This window comes from Trachemys scripta, chromosome 7 (assembly GCF_013100865.1).
Source record: "Trachemys scripta elegans isolate TJP31775 chromosome 7, CAS_Tse_1.0, whole genome shotgun sequence".
NCBI lineage: Eukaryota > Metazoa > Chordata > Testudines > Emydidae > Trachemys > Trachemys scripta.
Window position 1 is genome coordinate 58,154,610 of NC_048304.1, and position 27,426 is coordinate 58,182,035.

The following is a 27,426-nucleotide window of genomic DNA, read 5'->3' on the forward strand; positions in this document are numbered from 1 at the left end:
CTTCAGGGCTTTACTGGATCAGGCCCCTAGGGTGGGGTGGGCAAACTACGGCCCGCAGGCCGGATCCAGCCCATTAGGGCTTTGGATCCGGCCCACGGGATTGCCACCCCTGGGGCTAATGCTAAGGGAACTGCGGCCAATGGGAGCTGCGGGGGGTGGTGCCCACAGGCGAGGGCAGCATACGGAGCCCTCTGTCCCCCCTCCTCCAGGGGTCGCAGGGACGTAGTGCCGGACGCTTCTGGGATGCGGGCATGGGGCCAGGGCAAGCAGGGAGCCTGCGTTAGCCTCGCTGCGAGCTGCTGCCACCCCGGAGCCGCTCAAGGTAAGCGGTGCCGGGCCGGAGCCAGAACTCCTCCTGCACGCCTCACCCCAACTCCCTGTCCTGAGCCCCCTCCCGCACTCCGCACCCCCTCCTGCATCCCAACCCCTTGGCCTGAGGCCCTTCCTGCACACTGCACCCCCTCCCACACCCTGCACTCCCTCCCAAACCCCAATCTTGTGCCCCAGACCTACACTCATGGTCCTGCATGCAGTTTCCCCACCCATATGTGGCCCTTGGGCCAAAAAGTTTGCCCACCCCTGCCCTAGGGGATGATCCAAAAACTGCTGAAGTCATTAGGAATCTTTCCATTGATTTCAGTGGACTTTGGATCGGCTCACTTATCTACCAGAGTCAACGTTTCCCCTGCCAACTGACCTAGACTTCAATCATACCCACTGATGTGATTTCTGAGCAAATATTTGTTATTTACGTACATTCAAATTTCTCAGCATTAGGCATTGCAAAAAACTTGTTTTTATCTGGTTTATAAATCTGCCAAAAACACAAGTGCCCACAAACTGTGTGATCTCCGGCAGGGAAAGCTTTCACAATGGTAAGTCAGAGTGTGCATCTCACTCTTTAAAAGGATGCAGTCTATATTCCTATTTACTTTATTTTAGTTACTCTTTGGGCTAGTGACAGCTACCCAACTATGCACGTATCTTATTTACATACATTTTAAAGAATACCTGGAGGGGTCCATAAAGAGAATGAAAGGATGAGGGTAATTCTATGAGAATACCAATGAACATTTGCTAGATGGTGCTTGTCTCTGTTACTCACAGGGCTGAACGTCTTCTTTCGGTGGTGGGAGAAATGGTCATTGTAAAAGCACCACTGACTCTAAAGCCATTGAGAATTGCACTGTTCTAATTGACATAAAGGGGCAGATTTCAAGTTACCTCCTGGGAGTTTAGTCCATTTCAAAATAGAGCATATTTTACTCTGGCACATAGGAATAGCCAGACTGGATCAAATCAATGGACCATCTACTTCAACATCCTGTCTCTGACAGTGACCAGTACTAGCTGCTTCAGAGGAAGGTGCAAGAAACACAGATATGGACAATTATGGAATAACCTGCCCATAGGGGAAGCATCTTCTCAAGCTCATTAATTAGTGGCTGACTTATGCCCTACATTGTGATGGCTTATATCCATATACATGTCTAACTTTGTTAGTGTAACTCCAAATATTTTTATTATTTGTGTCATCGTCTAATCCTTTATAGAATCTGACTAAATGTTTTGCCTCAAGGTCTTGTGGCAGTGAGGTCTACTGTAATTATTCATTGCGTAAACATATTCTCTTTAATCAGTTTTAAATTTGTTGCTTTTCTAATTAATCGTGTGATCCCTAGCTCTTGCATTATGAAAGGGCAAAGAGGAGTACTTGCTTTCAGTTCCCTACATCATTTCTCATTTTACATAACTATCACATCCCATTTTCTCTCCTCTAAACTAAATAGTCCTTATCTTTTCTTTCCACCCATATGGAAGCCTTTCCCTGTTTTTATCCATCTTTCTTTCCCAGAGCTTTTTCTATCTTTGCTATACTATTTTGGAGACAGCGTGACCAGAACTGTACAGTATTAAAGTTGAAGAGGTATATTAATTTATATAACAGTATTAATATTGTCAGAATTATTTTGTAGCTATTACTTTATGAAACCTAATATCTAGTTTTGCTTTATTTAAAGTCACCAAACTTTGAGTGGATGTTTTTAATGAGATATCTAGAATAGAGCTGGGCAAAAGTTTCACCCAAAACTTTTGGGTTTTTTTAAAATAAATAAATAAATAAATAATGCGGATTTGGCAACATCAAAATATCTGGTGACTTCATGTCTGCTTTGCCAGATTGTTTCAGTTTAAAAAAATTAAAAATTCCAAAAAAAATTCACAATATTTTGAATATTTTGTTCAACCCCAAACAATTTGTTTCAACTATTAGATTAGCTGAAATTTAAAAAAAAACATTTTTAGTTTGACCCGAAACAATTTTTTTTAAATTTATTTTTTTGAATTGCAATAAACCACAAAATTAGTTATTCACAGAGCTCTAGTCTAGAACAATGCCTAGATCTTTCCCCCAAGTAGTTAATTTAGTATGTATGATTAGTTCAAGTTCTTGTATTTACATACATTGAATTTCATCTGCTGTAGAGTTGTCCAATCACTAAGCTTAGCTAGGTTCTTCTGTAATACTTCACAGTCTTCTCTCCTCTTAACTAATTATTGCAGAGCCTTTCACATTCAGGTTATTGGTTTAAGTTTAGCTTAGGTCTGCGATTCTCAAACTGTGGATCGGGACCCCAAAGTGGGTCGCAACCTCATTTTAATGGGGTTACCAGGGCTTGCATTAGACTTGCTGGCATCTGGGGCTGAAGCTGAAGCCTTAGAGCTTTAGCTCTGGTGGGGCTCAGGTTACAGGGTCCCGCCTGGGGATGAAGCTCTTGAGCTTCTGCTTTGGCCCCTGTGGCCCAGGTGGTGGTGGCTCAGGCTTTGGCCCCCCCATGCAAGGTGGTGGGGCTTAGGCAGGCTCGAACTTCAGCCACCCCTCCTGAAGTGGTGTAGTAATTTCTCTTGTCAGAAGGGGGTTGTGAAGCAATGAAGTTTGAGGACCCCTGGCTTAGGTATTGGTGACCAAAATGTATCATCTCATGGTTGTTCGGTCTGTGTGAAATGAGGTATTTGTCTTGGCCCATTTGCTATCCTTCTCCATCTACCTCTTGAGAAAGGACTGCCGCTAGTCCAATGTCCAATGCATCTGTTTGTTGCACAAATTCCTTTTCAAAATGTGGGCTATACAGCAGTGGGTGTTTGCAGAGTATAGCCTTGAGTTTTTGAATAGCATTTTTTGCACCCGTCTTGGGGCAGCATTCTATTTAAGTCAGGTAGTGGGGCCGTTATGGTGGTGAAATGGAGTATGAACTGGCAGTAGTAGCCAGCTAAGCCTAGCGAGGCATGCACTTGCCTTTTGGTCATGGATCTTATATGCCTGTAAGGCATGAACTTTATCCACCAAAGGATGGACTTGCCCTCCACTGACTCTGTGTCCCAGATAACGGGCTTCTTCCTTCACTATTGCTCATTTAGCGGGGTGTGCTGTTAACCCAGCTTCTCTCAGTGATCAGAGAATGGTGGCTACTTTGTTCAGACTGGGAGTCCCAATCCCTGCTAGAGATGACTGCATCGTCCAAGAATGCTGCTGCATACTGACTGCCCTGCTGGAGTAATCGGTCCATAAAATGTTGGAAAGTGGCTCCTGTCCTGTGTAACCCGAAGGGTATGGTCTTAAAATGAAATAGCACCAAGTGGTGTAGAAAAAGCCGTCTTCTGGGAATCTGGCATTAAAAGGACCTGCCAATATCCCTTTTTCAAATCCCAAGTGGCGATGTATTGAGCTTCTGCCAGTAGGACTAGGAGTTCATCCGCTCGCGGCATGGAGTCGGCATCAAATTTATAAATTGCTTCACTTTTCTGAAATCTATGCAAAATGTAGTGAGCCACCTGGCTTTGAGACCACCATGATAGGACTCCTCCAATCACTCCGGGACTCTGTAACCTCAAGTTGTAACATGGTCCTGATCCATTTCTCGATGGCCCCCCTCAACTTGTTGGGGATTGGTTGGAGCCCTTCTGTATTACCTTACCTGGTTTTGTATTAATGCGATGTTGTGCCAGGATCATTTTCCTGAGGACAGCTGAGAATATGTGGAAAAGTGGCCATCAGCTGAGGTGCCCTTGCTTTTGCTTATGGTTTAGGTTCTTTCTGAGGGGTACTGAGCTTTCTTTTAGGCAGTCATTAACTTCAGGTCTTAGTTCTCATCCCTCCAGATAAGGTTTTCCTTGGCTTTCCAGGGCTTCAGTAAACTTAGTGTTCCTCCCCCCCCCCCTTGTTGTTTGACCACATAGCCCATGGTCCCCACTTTCTTTATCACCTTTATCACCTTGAAAGGGCCTTGCCACTTGGCCATTAACTTTGATTCCGAGCTTGGAAGAAGTAACAGCACTCTGGTGCCCGGCTGAAAGACGCACACCCTTGCTCCTTTATCATTGTTGCTGTTCCTGTGTTTCCTTGAGATTTTCTGTAGTGTATGTGCCCATAGCCTCCAGTTTCTCATGTAACTTTAAAACATAATGCTCTAGGTTTTCAGCTCTTGGTGCTTGGCTTTCCCAGATTTTGCATACCAGGTCGAGTATACCCCTTGGTTGTGATCCATATAACCATTCAAAGAGTGAAAACCCTGGTGTGGCTTAGAGAAAAGAGTAAGGCTGGGAGAAGTTGGTCCCAGTGTCAGAGATCCTGAGCAATGAATTTTCTTGAGCATATTAGAGTGTCTGATTGAATCTTTCTGTTAGACCGTCCATCTGCAGGTGACACACACATGTGCCTAATGCTTTGATTTTTAATAGTTCCCATATTTCTTTCATCAGCCAGGATGTGAAATTTGTCCCCTGGTTGGTCAGGATTTCTTCAGGCAACCCTACCCGCGCGAAGACCTTCATCAGTTCATTAGTGATAGTCTTAGCCGTTATAGACTGGAGTGGTATTGCTTCTGGGTATAGTCCACGATGACAAATATATGCTGATGTTCAGAGCCACTCTTCTCTAGAGGGTCTATAAGGTCAATTCCTATTCTTTCAAAGGCAGGGGTACTAGTGGAGCCTGCAGGATTCCCTTAGGGGCTGTCAATTGGCATTGGACATGAAGCACAGAAATTCTCCACTTCCTTAAAGACTTAAAGAATTAAAGACTCCTGACCAAAAGTGTCAGGCCAGGATCCTAACTGCATCTTGTCTTCCCCAAGATGTCCTGCACATGGGGTAGCGTGCACCAGCTGCAGTAATTCGCAGCAATTTACCCACGTTATTAGCAGTTTTGTCTATATCTCTTGTGTCTGCTTGTCTTGATCTGCACAATATAACAAGTCCATTTAAGGGCAAAGTGGGGGTATTGCCTTTAGGGAATTCACTTCGCTGTCCTCTATCGTGGCTACTTGTTCTAAGGCTCAACACAGGACTCCTCACTTCTTTGCCCCTGGTATGTTGCCTGGGGCTCCCCGATGAGGAGTGGGGGGAGCCAGATTGCCCACTGGAAAGCCGTGGCTACCTGTCAAAGGTTATAAGGAACGATGCAGGCTCATTGTCTGTGGTCATCTTTGGAAGCGTCTGGGTCAGATTGTTGCCCTGAATCATGGGGGACGCATTCCCTATAGGGGCGGGACTCTGAGGGGTAGCGGCAGGTACTAGTTCTGCTACCCATTGCAACAACTGTTGCTGACAGGCTGCCAGCTATTTGAACAGCTGTTGTTGTTGTGCTTGTGAGTCGGCCAGACACTGCAGGAGCGGATGCACTTCCAGAGTTCCCTTGTCCATACAGAAAAAAAAGGAGGAAAGGTTGTTTTGTTGGTTTGTCTCCCTTTTCTGCAGGGATGGTTAACTGCAAGCCCACTTGTGGTACTACGTTGTCACCGTCTCTCTGTGTGGTCTCTCAAGGGACCTCAGCTTCTCCAGACTGACCCTCCTTAGTTTGCTTTCAGTCAGGTTGGTTCCTGGACCCTCACCTCCAATTAAGCCCGCCAACCCTTCACTCTTTGGGCTTGTAGTTTCTTTGAGTCTCCTGGCTGTTTTCTTCGAGGCAGCTTGATGTGGGGCTGTCACCACTGTGCTGGCCCAGGCTTTTCTGCCTCCCTTTCCTTCTCTGTGCTCTCCCCTTTATTGCAGGCCTTGTTTCTTCTCTTGGCTGCAGCTGTGGATGCCTGCCTCCACGATTGGCAGCTGCCTGGGGGTGTGGTCAAGCTGCTTGCTTGTAAACAGGGGAGGCTGTCCTCTCCCCACTGTCTATGCTCAGGATGGGGTTTGTAGAGCCCGTTACAGCAAGTCAGTAGCTCTCTTGATACCTCAGTTCCCCATCTGTAAAATGGGAATAACAATGATTTTTTTGCCTGTCTTGTCTAATTATGTTGTAACCTTTTCAGGGCAGGTACTGTCTCTACTGTGTATTTCTACTGTGTTTAGCACAATGGAGATGCCATTTGTTACAGTAGCTGAAGGATGTATTTGACAGTAACTTGTTGGGTGGGATTTGTTACGGTTGGCAGCTGAGCATGGTTACCAGTGTTAGCCAGTGCATATATGGTAGGTTAGCATATGTCACATTATATGAATGCCTGGCAATTATAAGAGATGAATTGGCCTATGTTTTCCCCAGAGTTCTGTTCACTCATGCTAAACTACGTCCTGCAATACCCTGCAATAGTACAACTCAGCACTTGGCATAAGCAGATAGGAAACATGTCAACATCAAAATATAATTGTTCTATGCCTTAATACAAGCTAGGGAGGTAGCTTTATGGACCAGAACTGGGAATGCTAGTACTCAAAACAAAAATAAGGAAGGCAAAGGCGCAAAACGATAAGTTAAGGAACTGGGACGAAATGAAGGGTTGTATTTTAGTGATGTGTAAAGAGTTTTGTAAAATCATCCGAGAAATCATCCTATAAATACTCCTAGCTGAAATGTTTACATCTTCTTTGTAAGGTGAATTTAACAACACTGCACAAGACAGCTTCCTGGGAACTGGTATCAGATGGAGCCTTATTTCCTGTACTACATTATTATTGGCTCTTAGCAATAAACCTGACTGATCTTGGTTATTTGGTTTCTGGATAAACTTCCTAATGAACCAAAATGTGGTCAGGCAACGGACAGTACAATTAATCAACACCAGGCATGTTCACCACTTAAAAAGACTCTTTAATCACCATCCTGCTTCATTCTTTGTGAATCTTTAGTTAAGACTCATTTGATGTAGTTGCTCCAGACCTACTTTGGTAGCTTTACTTGAACACTTTCATTTGAAGTCTCCCCTGGTTTGCATTTGCACTGAATTCAATTGAAGAAGACTGGATTCCAATCAATAGCCCAGAGTTTCTGTAAAATTAGACACTCCCTTCCTGCAGGACTAGAGGAACTCCAGAACTGGCGTTAGAATCAGGGTGGAAATGTTGCTTCTGCTGGGTTTCCAGGTAGTTTGAGGAAAGGAAGAGAATTTGGAAAAGACGTTTATAGAGTTTTCCAGCTTTGACGGAGACCTGAAAGTTGAGCTCTTTCCTCCAGGCTCCTAGATGTAAGGGAGTTTTGCCCTCAACATCCACTAAGTCGAACTATATTAGGTTTTTCTATAGCACTCGTCACTGTAGCATCTAAGCACTGACATGGATCAGTTAAAGAGCTGGCAATAGAACTCAGAACGCCTCACTCCCAGTTTCATGCTCTATCCAGCAGGCCACAATCCATCCCTTAATTCTACATTAACCCTTTGAAAGAGGCAATGCCTAGTACCAATGCCTCATGAGAAGTCTCTAGACTCTGCTTTGAGACAGCAGAGCAGTATGAGCAGTGGAATGCTGCCACTTTTCTTAGCATTACACCGTGTCTGTCTTTGTTTCTCTTATGCGAGCTCTTCTTGAAGGCCTGTCACTGCTGGTCTATCACAAGAAAAGGCTTTTGTTATGAGTGTGGATGTGAAACATTGAACAGAGAGCTCCAATACAGCCTTTCGCTTAATTTTGTGCCTCGCCGAGACAAAACCTCCTGTTGCCAACTGGTCAAATTTCAGTAACTTCTGCAGAAACGTTCAGCATGACTTCTCTGGAATGGGAATACATTGCTCAATACAAGGCCTTGCACAATACTTGTTTTCATGCAGTGTATAATTTCACTGCAGAAAACTTCCCACAGACTGGGAGCAACCAATTTTACAATGGTAAGTCAGTTTCAGATTGTAAAAGCTGATAGTGCCTGATAAAGCTATTTGTTTTGAATTTGCTATTAGAGAGAAATCCCTGACTAGAGAGGTGTTTGATTTGCCTCTATTTGACTGAATACCTGCAGGAGTCTCTAAGGAAATTAAGATCATGGCCATAATTTTATGAAAACAATGTATTTTGTTTAACTGTTTGCTAGGAGCTGCACATGTAATTCTGTGGCTCTTTTGCCTATTGATATTTTAATCCTGGGAAAAGTCAGCCCCTTTGTAAAAAGTCTTTTCTGATTCTGGAGCTGTTTAGAACCATGTAATCCGAAGTTCTAGATGGAAAATACAAATTTTATAAAATTTATATAGTCCCTTTATTCTGAGATACCAGGAGGTGTCCTCTCCAGCACACTGTTAGCTTCATGAAGAGATTGCAAAAGCCGACCACTTAGGCATCCCTCAAAAGACGGGAAGAGAACAGAAGCCAAACTCTGCTCTGGTTTACACCCATGCAACCCCATGATAATTACAGGTGTAACCAAAGGCAGAATTTGACAGTCTCTTGATGAGTGCAGGATTTGCAGAATAGGCGGCAGTTTCCCTGGTGTATATAGATTTGTAAATGAAGAGGAGGTGATATGAATCAGTTTTCTGCATATTGCGCCTTTCAACATCATGAGTCTTGCTGCGTATCTGCTGGGAAGTAGAGGTCACAGCTGCAGTCTATTCATAGTAACACTCTATGCACTTTCTCACTCAGGTCTATACTGGTTGTTTCTTTTTTTGTTTGGGTTTTCCTACTCAGAAATAAGTCACATAGATTAAGGCCTGGTCTACACTGGGGGGAGATTGATCTAAGTTACTCAACTTCAGCTACGTGAATAACGTAGCTGAAGTCGACGTACTTAGATCTACTTACCACGGTGTCTTCACTATGGTGAGACTAGACTAAACAGGATAAATCGATCCCCGCTGGATTGATCGCTGCCCGCCAATCCGGCCGGTAGTGAAGACATACCCTAAGGAAAATTTGTGTTGTTCTTTGGAATTATTTCTTCTTGATTTTTGTTTTTATGCATATCAAGATTTCTTCTGTCTGACTCCATACAAATGAACTGTTTTTAGCTCGTAAGCATTGAAAAGACACCTCATTCTTGCCATGTCTCCCACTTACAGAAGTGCTTTCTGGGTATCCTTTTTGCCTTTGGCATCTTGGTGACACTATGCGATGCATTCTGTTTTTATCAACGAAATGACCCATTGAAATCTACCGAAGGTAAGAACCACAGACACTCTCTCTGAATTGGTCTATGTTAGCTGATTGCCATTGAGAATAGCCAGGAAAGGTATGAAAGAGGGATTAAGAGGGGAATATAGGAGACCTCCCAAATTATATATTTAGAGTGGGAGGCAGTGGGCAAGAGGCGTGCACACAAAGCATCACAGACGGCAGACGTCCAATGGATTTGATTCAAGCAATAGCTTTTGTGTGTTCTGATGCTGTGTAGCGACAGTGTCCATTCTAGCTGGATCCCTTTCCCTTTCTGTTCTATCCCAAAGAATCAAAGAATAACATGAATCCAAACTCTAAATAAGGGACACAAAACTTTCTCTATGTAAGCGACTGACAGAGAAGCCCCAGTACGGCGATTCCACACGTGTAGGTTTTCTAGTGGGCTTGCAGGCCATCATTTTGTTCAAGCAGACGCCCACTGGAGTTGATGGCAGTTTTAAATGCCAAGTATCAGAGGGGTAGCCGTGTTAGTCTGAATCTGTAAAAAGCAACAGAGGGTCCTGTGGCACCTTTAAGACTAACAGAAGTATTGGGAGCATAAGCTTTCGTGGGTAAGATGCATCTGAAGAAGTGAGGTTCTTAAAGGTGCCACAGGACCCTCTGTTAGTTTTAAATGTGTTATTCTGGCAGGATACGGCCCCAGTTATTTACTGCTCAGTGTCACAAAAGATTTGTCCCACGAGTGCAGAAAACGAAGAGAAAATCAGCTCGTGTTCTCAAAGTAGTAAACGAGGCTGAAATATAACTCAGGTGAACACAAGAGTGAAGGGAACTACATTTCAGCTGAACCCTACCAACACATGCCCATCAATCATTTACAAGATGCATAGAGATATTTAAGTTGTTAGTCATCTGTCAGTGTTTAAGGGAAGGGTTTGGGTTTTTGTTCTATTGTAGGTTGTAGTCAAGATGAAAAGGTGCATAAATTTGGTGCCACTTGGACTGCAAATTGCAACAGATGTCACTGCAGCCGGAATGGAATACGCTGTTGCTCCACGTAAGTTCAACAGAACCTGTAGCATCTTTCCAGCGTGAAAGCCACATGATGCTCTCGCCAACCACACTTCGAATAAACACACTCCCAAAGTCACAGCTCCACCAAGAGATCTTTTCCACCCACTGGGTTAATGGCTGCATTCTCCTTAGCTTACATCCAACCCGCTGGTATTAGAGGCAGCCTTGCTGGAAACATATCACGTTGTCTGGCTGTACAGCTTTCTTTAGAGCTGCTTGTGACACTGACAAATCCCTTGTTTAGTGCTGATACTGAACTTGGCCCTGTACAACAAAGGTTAATACAGTCCCTTTCCACATTGGTTAGAAGATCTTCAAGTGTTTTAGAAAGTGTGCATACATCCTAGCGTAGAATATGGTCACAGGTGTCTAAAACCACACAGAACTGGACAGGAAGTGATGGGGAATACTTTATCCAGTTGTAATTGTATGGGGAAAGTAGTTCACTGAAATTTGATCTGGTCACTGCGACTAACACCCCTAGCTTTATGAAAAGTGCCATAGGATTTTTGATGACCAGAGAGGAAGGATAGTCCAGTGGTTAAGGTTTTAGCCAGGACATGGAGAACTGCGTTAAATTCACTGCTCTGCCACAGATTTCATGTGTGATCTCAGGCAAGTCACTTCGTTTCTCTCTACCTCAGTCTCCTATCTGTAAAATGGGGATAATGGCACTGCTCTACCTCACAGAAGCATGAGGAGGATAAATACCCTAAGAAGTCCTGCACCTTGTTGCTTACATACTCCAAGCTGTTCCCCCCTATGAGAGAGAAAGCAGCATATGAAGCTTCTATCTGAGAGATTACCAGGAATAGGAAAATTTCCTTTGCAAATTTAGCTCATGTTAAAAAATACAGCCTCCAGGTTTAGGAGAAGAGCTCAGATTTCTGGAGTTCGATTTTCATTTTTCTAGTAGTGATGTCAGGCCTGACTCAACTGGCTAGAAAGAAGACGATGTAATCAGTGGTGGATTAGCCACTGGGCCAATTGGAGGACTCTGGAAAAATGGGCACCCCTGTGCCCTGATCGGCTACGCCCGCCCACCTAGTACTTCTGCCGGGGAGTGGGGTCAGGGTGTGAGGACTTGTCCCGCTCTGCCCGTCCGGCGCTCCTGCTGGGGAGCGGGAGAAGACCCTGTGCCCCGACTCTGCTCCCTGGCAGGAACGTGGGGGGAGGGGCAGGGGGACTGCAGGTGCAAGGTGTGGGGGAGAGGCCCCCACTTGCTCTGGCCCAGGGCCTCACAAATGCGTAATCTGCCTCAGGACGTAATGTCTTAAAAACTCCCTAAGGCTGCTGGTCTAAGTTCTCCTAACTCCCCAGACTGCTCTCCCCTTCTCTCCAAGAGGGAAACAAGGGCCCAGTGCCTTGACTGTAGTTTTCCCATCTTCTCCCATTACACTCATAGAATCAGACAACAGAAAGAGTGTCATGTGACTAAAATGACCAATCAGACAATGGAATAATTAAAACTGAAAAATAAACAAACAAAATGTGCACCTTTTGAGAATAAGCCATCGGGTGAAATTAGTTTGCAGACCCTTTGTCGAATGACAAAGAATGAAACACCCTGCAAAAGTCAGACTTTGTTCATGAGCAGCAAAAGGGGCTCAGCTATTCAAACTATTAGTTAGAAAACAGCTCAGCCAGTTCTAACGCCTCCCTACACAGTCTCTTCCTTCTGGAAGTGCGGATGCTGTCATCACTGGAGATAGTTTGCTTCCCATTCTCACAGCCTGATATTTGCTCTTTTCTCTCCCAATGACAGCTATCATTCGCCTGCGGGTTATGACAGAGAAAAATGTGAAAGCATTTTCAACGAGGACACCTGCAGCTACAGCGTGGTGGAGAAGGCCGACCCCTCGAAAGCCTGCGAGGTCCATGGTTGGGTGGGTTAATTACGAATCCACTTAGAATTTCTCTGCATAGTGCCTCTCCTTCCCCTTCTACCAATGATCAACAATGGAATGAGTCTGTTCTTCAGAGATTCATGATGGTCTTTGAAGCATCACTACTAACAGCTGTTTTTTCTTCTCCTTGTTGAGTAGCAGTTCAGTGTGTGAGAACGTGCTGTACTTGATTCTATATTGTTTCTGTTATTCCCTGCATTAGCATAACTGAGCTTTGATCACCAGAGTAAAATAAACTCACAAGAAGCATCAGAAGTCCCTGTCTTCTTAATAAGAGCTAAGTAACGATGGGGCTCCCTCTCCTTACTTTGAGGAAAGCGCACTGATTTCAGCAGTTTTTCTAACTGCGATGGGTGAATCAGTTCAGGAAAACAGTAATAACCAGCCTGTATTTCCTGAACCACCTCAGTGCCCTTTGTCCAGGTTCATATATGTTCATGAAGGATCCATCCATCTCAATTTCCAGTGCAGCCATGCTTCTCTCACACACAGCTACCACCTGATTGACTGCAAGAGCCGGCAGGTACCCAGACCTAGCATTCTACTCTGTTTGCACATGCCAGATGCCAGGCTTCCTCCTGGCCCGTGATTGTTTGAACACTGAACAGGTTCCTCATTGTCATTCACCAGCAGAAAATCAAACTAGCAGTGGGAACAGTGCTCCAGTTTCAGGAGCACCCAGCTAGCTGGGAACACAGCACTACCACCCTTTGTAAGGGCTGTACCTCTGAGCTGTGCTAGCCATTGCAGCTGATCAACCTCTGTTCACTGACTGGTATGGCATTAGCTTGGGCATCATCTGCTCACTGGTAAGACGACACAAGTACATTGAGTATTACGAATCAATGCACCATTTGGAATATAGTGTATTATAAAGCAGCAAGGGAAAAATTATTGGGGGAAAGGATCAAGGGCATTGGAAGACATTCCCTTTCTTGAGGTAATCCCTTCTCCTAGGGCTAACCCTTCAGCACTGTGTGGGGAGTGACTGGGACAACTGGATTCCTACATGCAATCTCTGCTCATTGTGCTGAAATGTTAGCTCTTAATGCCAGTCTTTGCAACAGGGAGGTCTTGGCAAGTGTAAGTAGAGTCAGAATGAGCTGACATCTGGTGGTGAGCTGTGGAAAAGGCCTTCAGTGGCTGATTTCGTTTGCCTGGGCACACCCACCCTGCCTAGCATGATGGACTGCTGTCCAAATGGTCACTTTGGCTGCTGTGGGATCCCCAGTCTCTTTGTTATTGGGGCAGGAGTAATAAAGGGTTGTTATCCAGGTTATGTGAATCAAGGACAGTAGAACTGTACTTGGCATTTTATGATGGAGGGGCTCGCCCTCAACTAAGTAGCACTTGCTAGGCAAGGGACATGGGTTCCAAAGCCCAGTGAATTGAGAAAAGGCTGGGATTTGTCTGAGGGTCACAAATAGCTCCTTGGGCCCTTCTTCCTCACCTCCTTGTGCAATAATACAACTAATTTTCATGTGATTGGGGTCTTGTTAGGTGCTGAAGAGCTGAAATCAGTCTTTCCTAGGTTTAAGCCCTAAACCTATTTGGGCTAGTGGTTCTGAGTGTGCCAGCACTGAGGTGATGTGGGCCTGCCCCCCACTAACAGATGAAGTTACTAAGAGCCAAAATCACTGAGAGTGGTGTTAAGTGGGGGGGCTAGCAGGACAGCTAGTGGAGTAGAGCAGCTAGCAGGATGGCTGGTGGACAGGCATGGCTGGTGCTGAAGACTGCTGCAGAACCCCAATGTAAGATGCCCCCATACCTTTCCCCCTTCCACTCAGGCTGGGAGGTAAACTCTGCAGATGAACTTCTGAACTCTGGGGCTGCACTGAGGAAGGACAGAAACTGTGTGTGTGGGAGGGTGACTTTTGGGTTGCTGGACGCAAGAACCACACTGGGGCTGCACTGACCAAGGACAGAAACTGTGTGTGGGGGGGTGACTTTTGGGTTGCTGGACTCAAGAACCACTCTGGGGCTGCACTGACAAAGGTCAGAAACTGTGGGTGGGGTGACTGTTGGGTTGCTGGACTTAAGACTCTGAGGGGAATAGGACACTGCCAAGCTTACTTGTGGGTGGGTCTTTTGCTCATGGCTTGTGTTATGAATCCCATTTGTGGTGTTTCCCCACATAATGTTGCGTTGTTTCCCCCCTTTATTAAAAGGCTTTTGCTACACTCAGACTCTGTGCTTGCGAGAGGGGAAGTATTGCCTCTTAGAGGCACCCAGGGGGGTGGTGTGATGGGTTGGATCACAGAAACGCCCTTGAGAGCTGCCACTTGATGTACCAAGACTACCCCTGCTCCTGCTTTCCCTGCCAGCTCTGGACCCCAGCACCCTGTCTTGCTGAGCCAGACACTCCCGTCTGCTCCAACACAGACCCAGGGTCTGAATAACTTATCCCAAAGCTGCAAGTTTACCTGAAAACAGCTCACAGAAGTGTGCTTGTCTTTAGCACTCAGATGCCCAACTCCCAGTGGGGTCTAAACCCAGATAAATCCGTTTTACCCTGCATAAAGTTTATGCAGGGCAAACTCATAAATTGTTCGCCCTCTATAACACTGATAGAGAGATATGCACAGTTGTTTGCTCACCCAGCTATTAATACATACTCTGAGTTAATTACTAAGTAGAAAGTGATTTTATTAAATACAGAAAGTAGGATTTAAGTGGTTCCAAGTAGTAACAGATAGAACAAAGTAAGTCACTAAGCAAAATAAAATAAAATGCGCAAATCTAAGTCTAATCAAACTGTATACAGATAATCTCACCCTCAGAGATGCTTAGTAAGCTTTTTTTCAGACTGGACACCTTCCAGGCCTGGGCACAATTCTTTCCTCTGGTACAGCTCTTGTTGTAGCTCAGGTGATAGCTAGGGGATTCTTCATGATGGGTCCTCTCCCCTTTTGTTCTCCTCCACCCCTTTATATATCTTTTGCATAAGGCGGGAACCCTTTATCCCTCTGGGTTTTCACCCCCCCTTCACTGGAAAAGCACCAGGTTAAAGATGGATTCCAGTTCAGGTGACATGATCACATGTCACTGCAAGACTTCATTGCCCACTTGCCAGCACACACATATACAGGAAGACTAACAGGTAAACATAGCCATCTGCAGACAATGGTCCCTGTTAATGGGAGTCGTCAAGATTCCAAACCATCATTAATGGCCCACACTTTACATAATTACAATAGGCCCTCAGAGTTATGTTTTATATTTCTAGTTTTAGATACAAGAGTGGTACATTTCTACAAATAGGATGATCACACTCAGTAGATTATGAGCTTTGTAATGATACCTTACAAGAGACCTTTTGCACGAAGCATATCCCAGTTGCATTATATTCACTTATTATCAAATCTTTATAAAACTATCCCAGTTACATAATATTCACTTATTATCATGTTTTTATAAAACCATATAGACTGCACAACATCACAGGTGGTATGTAATTGTCCCAGGTCACTGGGTGGGGGCTCGAGCCCGTTTTGCATTGTGTTATTGAAAAGGAACCCCTAGATACTGAGCCCGGCCCTTGTTACTGCTAATTCTGACGGGCAGAAGGGTTACACAAGGACGCTTCTTATGAAATTCCAGTGACCTGTGACGCAGTAGCAGGAACCCTAGGCCTTCGCCTCCTTCCTCATTTGTTTCACCTGCAAATGGCCATGTCAGAGCTTTGTGAGTAACTGATTTTCAGGTCACCAGAAGCCCTGGGGGGAAAAAATCATTTCAGGTCCAACCTGAAACTGAATTTTTCAGTGAATCAAAACCTTAGATTTATTTTATTTTGGGTCAAATGAAAGATTTGCTCCACCCCAAATGTAGTGTTTCACTTCCACTCTGGACATTTTTGAAAATAAAAGCAAATGGAATTTACAAACCCAGAGCTAGATTCACACAGCTGAGGAGAGGGAGGAGGTGCCCCATTTCTATCCCATATTACATGGGTGAGGGGCCAGGCAGCCAGTTGGATGTGGGTGATCAAGGTTCAAAATCCCCTCTGCAGCAGGAATGTGACCCTGTGTCTCCCACCCCTCAGTGAGTGCCCTAGCCACCAGGCTATTGTGGGGGTGGCCGCTCTGAATTTCTCCTGCTGAAGCTGTTCCACTTTTGGTTAAATACTTACCTGTTCCTTGGGCTAGAAAGAGCACATGAGTGACTCTCCAGGCTGTGACATGGGGCGTTCACCTGGGAGCAGGGGCCAGCTGCACTGTAGTTACTGCTCTAATGACTATTTATTTACAGAGTGGAACAGTGTCAACAGGAGAGACTGAGAAAGCCCCACCCTTGAATACACAGTAGCCTGGGGGTTAGGGAATGCCCTGGGGTTATGAAAGACCTGGATCCACAGCCCTGCTTTGGAGTGGGGATTTGAACATGGGTCTCCCACGTGCCAGCTGGGCTCCCAGATGTAAGGGGAATCTCCCCAGTTTTGTGAATTTAGCCATGTCAGCTGGCTCCCTGTAGCCCTCCAAAGAAACTCCTGCATGGCAGCTTGCAAGAGCCGCACCTCTCCAGACCAAACACTGCTCACAACTTGCGCTCTGAAAACCTGAAGGGGCCCGCAATGAAGGCCAGGGCGAAGGTGCTTGGTCTGGAATGCTGAGCGACCGAGAGGATGCCAAGTTAGATCTTTTTCGTCCTTTGAAAGTGACTAACGAATTCTTTCTTCTTCCACAAGCATAAACCAAACTAGCATGTTCACCATGCTTCAGCCCCAGCCTCCCCGCACACTTGACACTCACACAGACCCCCAGGGCTTGTAGCTGTAGAAGAGGAAAACAAGTCCTGGGATGCAAATCACAACATGCATAATGACTTCCACAACGTACAGAACAGGCAGGAAAGATCAGAAGGTCCATGAATGTTTACAGAACAGGCCTGATGTAGTTTGTCCAGATCTTACCCACACGTGTCCCCTCTCTCATACTGCCTTCCCAAACTTCTACAATACCTTCATTTTCTTCCCAAAAGTTGGGACCTGTAGCTTCACCTGCCCCCTACCTTGTCTGGGATCCCGTGCTCCCTTCCTTGGGGTCTCCAGCAGGTGCCAGCCCTCCACCCCCAGAGTTTTGCAAAGGATAGCAGCAGACAGGTAGAGCCAGCGAATCCGCTGGGGTCTTGTGTGTGCGTGCACATGCATGCCAGCGAGTAGTCTGAGTGTTCTACCCCAAACGGGGGGTGTGAGAGAGGGAACTGTAGGAAAGCAATTGGTCATGCTAGGGGTTATCCAGAGTATTATGGAGTGGAGCTATGTCCAATGCGTCCTTTACTTCCTGTCAGTCAGTGGGAGTTTGTCCCTCACTCGATGCAGTTAAACTAAAACCAGACAGTTCCCTGGCTACAGCCCTGTGAGTAGATTTATTTTTGTTGCATTGAGTGATCTCTGTACAAAAGGATCCCTCTGCAGCTTCATCTCTGCTACAATGAGGTGCAGGAGCTGATGGCACCAAATGAGGCTTTGTGCTGTAGCCAGGGAACCCCACTTCGTAATCCTGCTGAGAGGGATAGGTCTGGGCTCATGGGCTGGTGGGGTACCTAGCCTCTGGCTCTGTTACCAGGGATCGGGCATCACTTAGGAGTTGGTTTTGCACACATCTCCAGTTCTCAGGAAGTGTGTACACAGTGGGTGCCACCATGGCACTGACATGCAGTATCATTTCCATCATGCCATCTGGAATCAATAGACCATTCTGAATACATATTGTGAAATGCAAAGGATGATGTTTATTGCGGAATGGGAACAAGGAAGGGGAAGGAACAATTAAAAGGGCAAACAGACCATCAGGCACGTCACAAAGCAAAGAATGAGACAGACAGGTCCCAAACTCACTCAGTCCTGGCTGGCCTTCCCAGATGCCAAAGTCCCCTATTCCTCAGAATGTGACCCTAGTGGCCTAGCAGAGGCTGCCTGTACATGCTGTGGTTCTTTTGGTCTAGTGCCGGCAGAAGCCCAAATCTGCCCAAGGGGTAACAAGCCAGTGAAAGATCCTAAGGTTGGAAGTCAGATCCCCAGCTGGTGTAAACCAGCACAGAACGACGCTGAGGAGCTGGCCCTTCATTATCACTAGTGGGGAGTCAGGGGGCGGAAACTCATTTCCGATAAAGCTCAGTGAAATAGCTTACAAGTTGTCATTTATCACCGGTTCTCTTATCTCAGTTTCCGCTGCCTGAATTTGGAGCCTGTGTGAAGCTCACTCTCTCCAAGCTGTACGTCTTTAATGGGCACACAGATACAAGAGGTAGAAGAACAGAAAAGATATTTTGGATGCACAAATGCTTTTCCAAATCCCAGACTGCGGATAGCTGGGGCAGATGTTTGAACTGGAGCGTTCAGAGACAGACCACACCTGGTTAGGTTTTTATCTTGTGAAAGCGACTAACAAACCCATTCTTCCTCCACAAGCATAAACCAAACTAACAAGTTCACCAAGTCTCAGCACCTTTGCCTCTGGACACTCACTCAAAGAGATTCCACAAGTTGTGGCAGATGAAAGTAAATCTTGTGAAATCCCTGTAATGCACACCACACTCTGCCCCATGACTTCCACAATGTCCAGGACAGAGATGTCTTTAGGCACATACCAAACTGGGCATAGAACAGAAATGCCATGACAAGCAGAAAAGATCCATGAAAGTTTGCAGAGAAGGACTGATCTAGTCTTCACAGCCCTTCCCCTCTTCTTCACATGTACCCCCTCCTCCATACTGCCCTAACATTACCTTTGGTGTCTTCTGAGAAGGAGGGACCAGGAGCCTCACCACCTACCCTGTATAGGACTCAGTGGACCATTTCCTCCAGCCTCTGGCAGGTGCCAGGTAGCTGCTCCCCCGCCCCCATCTTTGAGAGCTTTGCAGAGGGCAGCAGCAGACAAGTAGAGCCAGTGCCTTTCCATTGCAAATCCATCAGGATCTCCGAGGGAACAGGGGTCAGGGAGTAGTTTGACTGCTCTATCTCAACGGGGTCTGTGAGAGAGGAAACCCTCTCTATCCCTCATCCTCTGCTGGAATGAGCTGTAGGAACCAACAGCATGAAATAAGGCTTAGTCCTGTAGTTAGGGAACTCCACTTTGTAACATTGTTGTGCGTGATAGGTCTGGGTTCATTGGTTGGCGTGGTACCTAACCCCAGGCTCTGTTACCAGGGATCAGATATATCAATAGGGCATCAGTCAGGGGTGTGTTTTGCATATTGTCTCCAGGTCCCATGGAAGTATGTCTACAATAGATGCCAAAGAGTGCAACTGACAGAGTGCAAGTCCCATAATGCTCTCCAACATCAATGAACTGTTCAGAATACAGAACTCCTACCACAAAGCACATGGTGGTGGTGATGCGGAGTTTGAAGAAAGGGAGCAAGGGGGCGGGGAATGGAATTATCTACAAGGCAAACAAAATACCAGACACATTACAGAGTATAAAATGAGAAGGGCAGTTCTGATTTCCCACAGACCTGGCTGGCCTTGCCAGATGCCAACGTCCCTTATACCTTAGAATGTGACCCTATTGTTCCTGGCGGTAGCTGCATGTAGGTGCTAGGGTTCTTTTGGCCTAACACTGAAGAAGTACAAATGCTCCTTCAAATCCCAAACTGCCAAGTTGCACTTGAGTTTGTTTTCTGACATTCAGCTCAGAGCTGGCTTTTGCTAAGGTCTGTAAGTTTCTCAGCATGAACACAGGCAGGAGGGGTGGGGGCTGGCTTACTGAGCACCTAGACCAGTGTTTTTCAAATGTGGCCACAGTGACGGCATGCAGCCACCAGGGACTTTTCTTGCGGCCACAGCCATCTGGGCTTCGATGGGTGGGGGGGCAAAGCAGTGGCCCCTCTCCCAGGGCTGCCAGCAGAGGTTGGGCCCTGCCCACCTCTGGAGACACAAACAGGCAGGCAGCCAGTGAATTCCCCACTTTCCCCAGGGGTAGGGGAGGCAGGTTTCAGCCACAGGGCTTCGGGCTCCGTTCACGTGATGGAAGACTCTGGTTCCAGGCTCCCTGCCCATCTCCCCATTCAGGATTTAATTTGTTACAGGGTTTGCCAGGGCTAAGTCTGCTGTGAAAGGGGTATTAACAAACGTATAAATATCACTTTTCACAGCCGAAGACTTACCAGCTAGCAAGTCTTAGAAGAAAAAAAAGCAAAACCAAAAACGCAAAAGAACATGCAAAGTGTCTTATTTGTGTTTCTATTCTGTTTAGGTCCAATAAAGAATAGAGACAACTGTAAATTATTTTTATTATTGAGTCTTAAAAAAACCTACATAAATACATTACAATGATTTGGACATGTAGATGTGAATATTTATTTGTTGTTCCTAAAGTTAATTAATTATTTTCCGAAAAATTGTCAGCGTGGCCACCAGCAAGAGTTGGTGGCCGCATTCTGAGGCCACCAAAAAATTTGTTGTGAGAACCTCTGACCTAGATCAACAGTCCATGGGTGCGATGTAGGAACAATGAAAGGTCTTAGATCGTCCTTGTCCCTCCTCTGGCTGATTTTGGAGTCAGGGAAAAGGGGCCTTGGCTTCATGTACAAGAGCTGAGTTCAGTCCATCAGCGGTTGTGTGTTTCTCGACAGTGCTGGGTCTCAGGGACCAGTACCTGTTCACAGACTCTCCAGTCAGACTCACCCAGTCCATAGGCTTCCCTGGGCTATTCCTTCAGCAGGTAGGCATAGTGCCTGTATGCATCTGCTAAAGCTCCACTGACAGATCCACAGAGCAAGCATCCACCAGGAACAGCACTGGTTACAGGGGGTGAGTCAGGGCCTTCCAGCCTCCACAGTCTCCGAACCCAGAGGGATCTCCTGAGGTACTGGGCCTAGCAAGTCCCTCCTTCCCCCTCCAAACGAGAAGAAGCTACAGGCTGGGAGGAGCGTCCCCACACCAATAAAGGGACCAGCAGGCTCTGGAGCAGTCTCCATGGCACCTGAGACTGGCATGGGGCACAGGGAGTGGGACCCAGAGGGGCTTGAATGGGCCAGGGACCAGATAGAAAACCCCAGGACCTTCCTTCCTGGGCTGTAGCCGGTTCCCCCTCATCCCCCAACAGAGTCTCAGTACTAGAGACGCAACTAGTTATTTTAGCGCCCGGGGTAAGAAAGCATATTTGTGCCCCTGGAGGCGATGCATGGAGGGGCACATGTGGGGGGAAACTGTCATCTCCTGCCAGGAGCTGGCGGGTTGGAAGCTGGTGGGTCCGCCTGGCAGGCTTGGGCCCCTGGCTCGCTGTGCTCTGGGAGCCAGGGTGCTGGCTGGCTGCCCAGCAGCCTTCCCTGCCCTCCTTCCCGACCTGGGCCACCTCTGCACAGCTGGGCTCCTTCGGGGGAAAGGCAACAGTGTGTTGGGGCACAGCTCAGAGCTCTGCCGCTCGCCTTGCCTATGGAGAGCCCAGCCGCACACTCTGGTTACAGCTCAGTATCTCCCCTCACTCCCCCTCCTAGCCCTCTGTGCCCCCCCCATTCTTGGGGAACTTCTGCCCCTTCTGTTTATACCAGGGATGCCCTCCCCCATGCTGCCATTACCGAGATCTCCTTGCTGCTATGCTGTACCCGATGCCGCACCATAGGTCTGCCTTTGTCTTCTTAGGCAGTCAGGTCTTTGCAGCAGTGGCCGTTCCTCCCTTGGTGCTTGTCCTCAGCACCAGAAGGGCACGATCCTGACTGGGGTTTAGCCAAGTTATAAATGGTACCTCAGGAGCAGCCCTTTCCCCAGGGAAGGCAGGGGAGCATCCCTGGGCTAGTTTCTATAGGCCGCAATCCAATAGTAGTATGTGTTATCCTTGCTGAGACGGGTCAGGCTCTGTGCAAAGACATAGCAAGAGACAGGCCCTGCCTCAAAGAGTTTACACTCCACAAAGACACCAGCTTACATCTTACCCACTGGTGTTGGAGGCAGCCTTGCTGGGCACTCATCTTGTTGCATGGCTGTATGGTGCATAGCTTTTTTAGAACTTCTCGTGACACTGGCAAATCCATGGTTTACATTGGGGTAGAAGATGGTCACAGGTGGCTAAATCCACACAGGAAGTAATGAGAAATAATTTGTCCAGCTGAAATGATATGGGGAATTTAAGATTGAAGAATGGAGTTAATTGAAATTGGGCCTAGTACTGCTCCCTTTGAGAAAAATGCCCATTGGATTTTTCATGATCAGAGGGGATGTAATACCTCAATTTTTCAGAGAGGCAGGATGATCCAGTAGTTGGCACTCTCGTGTAGTACTTTGGGAAACTCATGTTCAATACCCTGCTCTGACACAAATTTCATGTGTAAGCTTGAGCAAAGTTGCTTGGGCCCAGATCCTCAAGAAGGCACCTAGGTTTCATTGAAATAAGGGCCGTTAAGAGCCTAAATACCCTTGAGGGTTTGGACCTAAGTCTCTGTGAGCCCCATATCCCTAGCTATAAGATGAGGCTAGTAGCACTTCCCCAGCTGTCATATTGGGAAGATCAAAATGTTAGCAGTTGTGAGGTCTTTAGATGCCATGGTGATGTGGGGACATCTAGAGTGCCCACTGAAGTAAAACTCTTCTCTGCTGTGATGGCTACAAAAGGTTCAAGACTCGCTAGACAGCTGGTTTGCTGGGATGTTTGACTATCTTGCTGACTAATATCACTTCCTTGTTCTATTTGTTTTATCCCCTAATTATCTGTAGCCTCACACTGAGCTTGTAAACTCTCTGAGGCAGGGGCTCTCTCTATTTACAGGGTGTTTTGGTTTAAAATAAACTGCCAGTTCAACGATAGTGAGGACACACCTGGAAAGCTGCCCTATGACCTGGTGATTGATTGTGTTTAGCTGTTATCAGAGTTAGCCTGATACGTCTCACACCAATGCTTGTTTTCCTTCCCAATGCTAGCTTTTCTCGTCCTCTTGGCTTTGAGGAAGAGAAATATAAACTCACCTTCTATAAGGAGTTGTGCAGCTACTTGTTGGTGCAGAAGGCCAACCCCTCTAAAACTTGTCCGTTCACGGCCATGGTGGCTTAAAGAATAACCTCCTTGGAAGAACCTCCCTTCCAGGTTTAAGTCACTCATGGAATAATTCCTTTCTTGGATCCTAGTAACTGTAGATGCTGTTTTAAGATTTGCCACCAGCATGCTGTACTTTCCCTATCAACTGTGTAACCTTCTTTATTCTCATATCTTGGCGATCAGCATTGTTTCTATATTATTCTACGTCTGTCATCGTAACTGAGCTCTGCCCAGAGATCTTGGCTGATGAATGGTTAAATAAAACAGGCAGCTAAAGCATCAAAAACGTCTGAGTTTTTTCCTTCTTAAGAAATTATGGGGTCCCTTCTTCTCCCTCCTTGCTATTAGACGGACAGGGAGTGGTGCCTGGAGCCGGCCCTGGGTCTGTTACCAGGGTCCAGACTTCCAGAGGGCATGAGTCAGGAGTGTGTCTTGCACATTCCCTTAAGTGTGTACACAGTGGGTGTGTACCACATGCAGCTGACATATGCAGTATCGCCTTCATAGAGGTTTATTGTTTCCAGAGAACATTCAGAATAGAGAACAGCTGCTCAAGTGATGTGCAAGGACTGAAGTTTATTGAGGAAGGGGAACAATGGGAGGAATGGAATTATCAATAAGGCAAACAGATGCAACATTTTACGGAACACAGAATGAGACAGATGGTTCCCAGAATTCCCTCGGTCCTGGCTGGCCTTCCCAGATCCCAAAGTCCCTCATACCTTACAAATGACCCTCTGGTTCCTAGCAGAGGCTACATGTACATGCATGGTTCTTTCGGCCTAATGTTGGCAGAAGTATGGCGCTGTGATGGCAACTGAGTTAAACAATTGCCCAAATCTGCCCAAGGGGTAGAAGAGGGTGAAAGATCCTAAGGCTGCAAGTCTTGGGATCAGATCCCCAGCTGGTACAGACTAGCTCAACTATGCTGGGGATCTGGCCCTTCATTATCACTAGTGGGGAGCCATGAAAATATTTTGCAAGTTTTCATGGAGCCCCCGTTTCTTTTATCTCAATTTCTGCTGCCTGAATTCTGAGCCTGTCTGCATGCCTTTAACAGGGACACAGATACAAGATACACGGTGGAGGTAGGAGTGGAAAATATATTTTGGATGCAAAAATATTCCTCCAAATCCTAAATTGCCAAAGTTGCATCTGAATTTGTTTTCTGACATTCAGCTCAGTGCTGATTTTTTGCCAAGGTCTGCACGAGCAAGGGTCGGTCAGGAACACTGATAGGAGGGGTGGGTGCTGATTTACAGGGAGTCTCCGCCCGAGGGGTGAGATGGGGGCTGGTGAGAAGTCCCTGCTAGTCCTCGTCCTTGCTGTGGGCTGATTTTGGAGTCAGGTATAAGATGCCATGCCTCCATGTATAAGAACTGGGTTCGGTCCATCAGCAACTGTGTGTTTCTGGTCCATGCTTGGTCACCAGAGGACAGAACCTCCCCACGGACTCTCCAGTCAGATCCCTCCAGTCCATAGACTTCCTTACGCTGTTCCTTTGTGGGAGAGTATAATGCCTGTATCATGTATCAGATGGGTAGCCGTGTTAGTCTGAATCTGTAAAAAGCAACAGAGGGTCCTGTGGCACCTTTAAGACTAACAGAAGTATTGGGAGCATAAGCTTTCGTGGGTAAGAACCTCACTTCTTCAGATGCAAGTCGAATGCCTGTATGCATCTGCTGAAGCTCTCCCTACAGATACACAGAACAAGCACCTATGAGCTACAGCACTGGGTAGAGGACATTTATAAGGGCCTGCCATCTCCCACAATCCCTCTGCTGAACTCAGAGGGACCTCCTGGGTCACCGGGCTTAGGAAAGCCCCATCCAAAAGAGAAGGAGCAGCCACTGGTTGGGAGGGGCAGTGGCAGTCCCCTGGCATCCGCGACTGTGACTCTCAGGCTCTGGATGTCTCGCGCCCCCCCACCCCCGATTTGCTGTATTGCTATTGGCTGTTGGGCTGCTGTTCATCTCACCCCCCCCACCTCTGCACCCCACCCCACGCTCCCCGTTGTGCTTAGCCTCTCTCACCCCATTACTCTCTCTACCTGCCTCTTCCTGTACCCCTCCTCTTACCCCAACAGCCCTCCTCCGCCTGGCAAAACCCCAACGTCTTTGACAAATAAGTACAAACCAACATCTGTTTGCACCAACAGAGACATGGCAATGCCCTCCCCCGTGCTGCCATTACCCCGACCTCCCTGCTGCTATGCTGTAACCCAATACTGCACCCTGGGTCTGGCTTTGTCCTCTTAGGCAGTCAGCTCTTGCAGCAGTGGCCGTTCCTCCCTTAGTGCCAGAGGGGCACCATCCAGACCGGAGCTCTTCCAAGTTATAAACGGTACCTCAGGAGCAGTCCCTCCCCCAAGGAAGGCAGGGGAGCAGCCCCGAGTTAGCTTCTATAGGCAGGAATCCAATAGTAGTATGTGTTATCTTTGTATGGTAGAGGCCCCAGCTGAGACAGGCCAGGCTCTGTGCAAAGACATAGCAAGAGACAGGCCCTGCCTCAAAGAGCTTACATGCCACACAGACACAGGCCGGAAAGGCGAATGGAGGCATAAGAAGCACCGCAATTTGCCCAAGCTCTCCAGCATGCCAGTGGCCAAGGCAGGAATAGAAGCCTGGTCTCCTGACTCCCAGGCCAGTGCCCTACCCTCTAGGCTGCACTGCCTCCCTGGCGCTATTTAGACTTTTGCTCCTGTGAGCGGGATCTGAGTCCCATGCAGGGTCCATTGCACTGCACTGCCTTGGGTGACAGTCACCTTGTACATGACTTGGCTCCTTAGCTACTGTGCTAAGCTTTGTGCAGCAGAATTTGTCCCTGTCATATTGGGCTGCAGTAAAAGATGGAATCTTTTAGCCTCCCAAAAGATGGACTCTTCTAGCCTTCCAAAGCTAGAAGCCTGGGAACATGGCCAATTGGCCCCCTCTGAGGAGTTTGAGGAAGGGGACAGCTAGGTTCCATACACAGTATCCAGGCTTCCAAGGACCCACCCCATCCGCAAGGGCCTTCCCTTTTCCACAAGGACCCACCTTCCCACTAGGGGGAGCTGTTACAGGGTAGGAAGGGGGGTGATTTCTTGGAAGTTTGAGTTCTGCAATGGCTGAAGGTCTCTGCCACAGAAGAGGGTGTAGGGCCAATCCCTGTGAACTGAGCTTGCAGAATCCACTCTGTAATCATAGAATATCAGGGTTGGAAGGGACCTCAGGAGCTCATCTAGTCCAACCCCCTGCTCAAAGCAGGACCAAGCCCCAGACAGATTTTTGCCCCAGATCCCTAAATGGCCCCCTCAAGGATTGAACTTACAACGCTGGGTTTAGTAGGCCAATGCTCAAACCCCTGAGCTATCCCTCCCCCCAACTCTGCAGGGATTCTCATCTTTAGTGACAAGTCCCCTGTAGCCATAGCTGTTCTCAAGTGTTGAAAAGGACACGTGGCTTTTGCAGTGCTAGACACTTCCAAACGATACCCCTGCCATTAACAGTCGGATTCCTCCAGCGGCTCTCCCTCTCACTGATACCAGCCCTGAGACAGAAATACCACCACTGGGCCCACAGGTGAATCTGTTCCCTGCGTGCCAGACTGTGGCGCTCTGAGAAATACCAGCCTTGCGAATGTGCGGCCCGGGCTACAGGCAGACCAGGAAGAGGAAAGTTTGGGGTGATCCCTGCAGAGTGGGGTAATCCTTCTTTCCACTTAATATCCCCCCCAAAGGCTTTTCCTAGGATTAACCATTCGGCTCAGTTTGCGCATAGTCGTTGTATGACTGGATTCCTGCATGCAACTGCTGCTGCTTGGACTGAAAGGTTAGTGCTTCATACAAGCCTTGGGGCCCGGGAAGTGTTGGCAATAAAGTCTGATATGAATCCTTATCATCACTTGATAGTCCTGATAACACTTGACTCAAAACCCCACACAGCTGCCATCTAGCTCCGTGTCAGGTGCACAAAAGTCTTTCCCTTTCATTTCGGAACGAAACTGATAATTGGCTAAACATTTTAATGATGTCCACCTCTGTAAAGTCATTCACAGAAACCTCTATCAGAGCGATTTGCATCATTGTGTTTGCTCAAGGATTGGCACTGCAAACAATTTATTTTCACACCGTATATAAGTTTATATAAATACATTGCAAACATAGACTTCCC

At 47.0% G+C, this 27,426-nt stretch overlaps 1 protein-coding gene across 3 annotated transcripts; it reads left to right on the plus strand.

Annotated features, from left to right (window-relative positions):
- The first annotated feature begins 728 nt into the window (after positions 1–728).
- On the plus strand, positions 729–12,557 carry LOC117880628 (beta-microseminoprotein-like). Of its 3 annotated transcripts, none has more exons than XM_034776958.1 (4): positions 729–875; positions 9,264–9,363; positions 10,279–10,378; positions 12,161–12,557. In XM_034776958.1, the coding sequence occupies exons 1-4, from the start codon at positions 873–875 to the stop codon at positions 12,288–12,290; spliced, it is 333 nt and encodes a 110-aa protein (XP_034632849.1). In that variant the 5' UTR covers positions 729–872; the 3' UTR covers positions 12,291–12,557. The 3 variants fall into 3 exon arrangements, with proteins under 3 accessions (XP_034632849.1, XP_034632847.1, XP_034632848.1); XM_034776956.1 differs by lacking the exon at positions 729–875 and adding an exon at positions 1,800–1,919; XM_034776957.1 differs by lacking the exon at positions 729–875 and adding an exon at positions 8,019–8,096.
- The last annotated feature ends 14,869 nt before the right edge of the window (positions 12,558–27,426 follow it).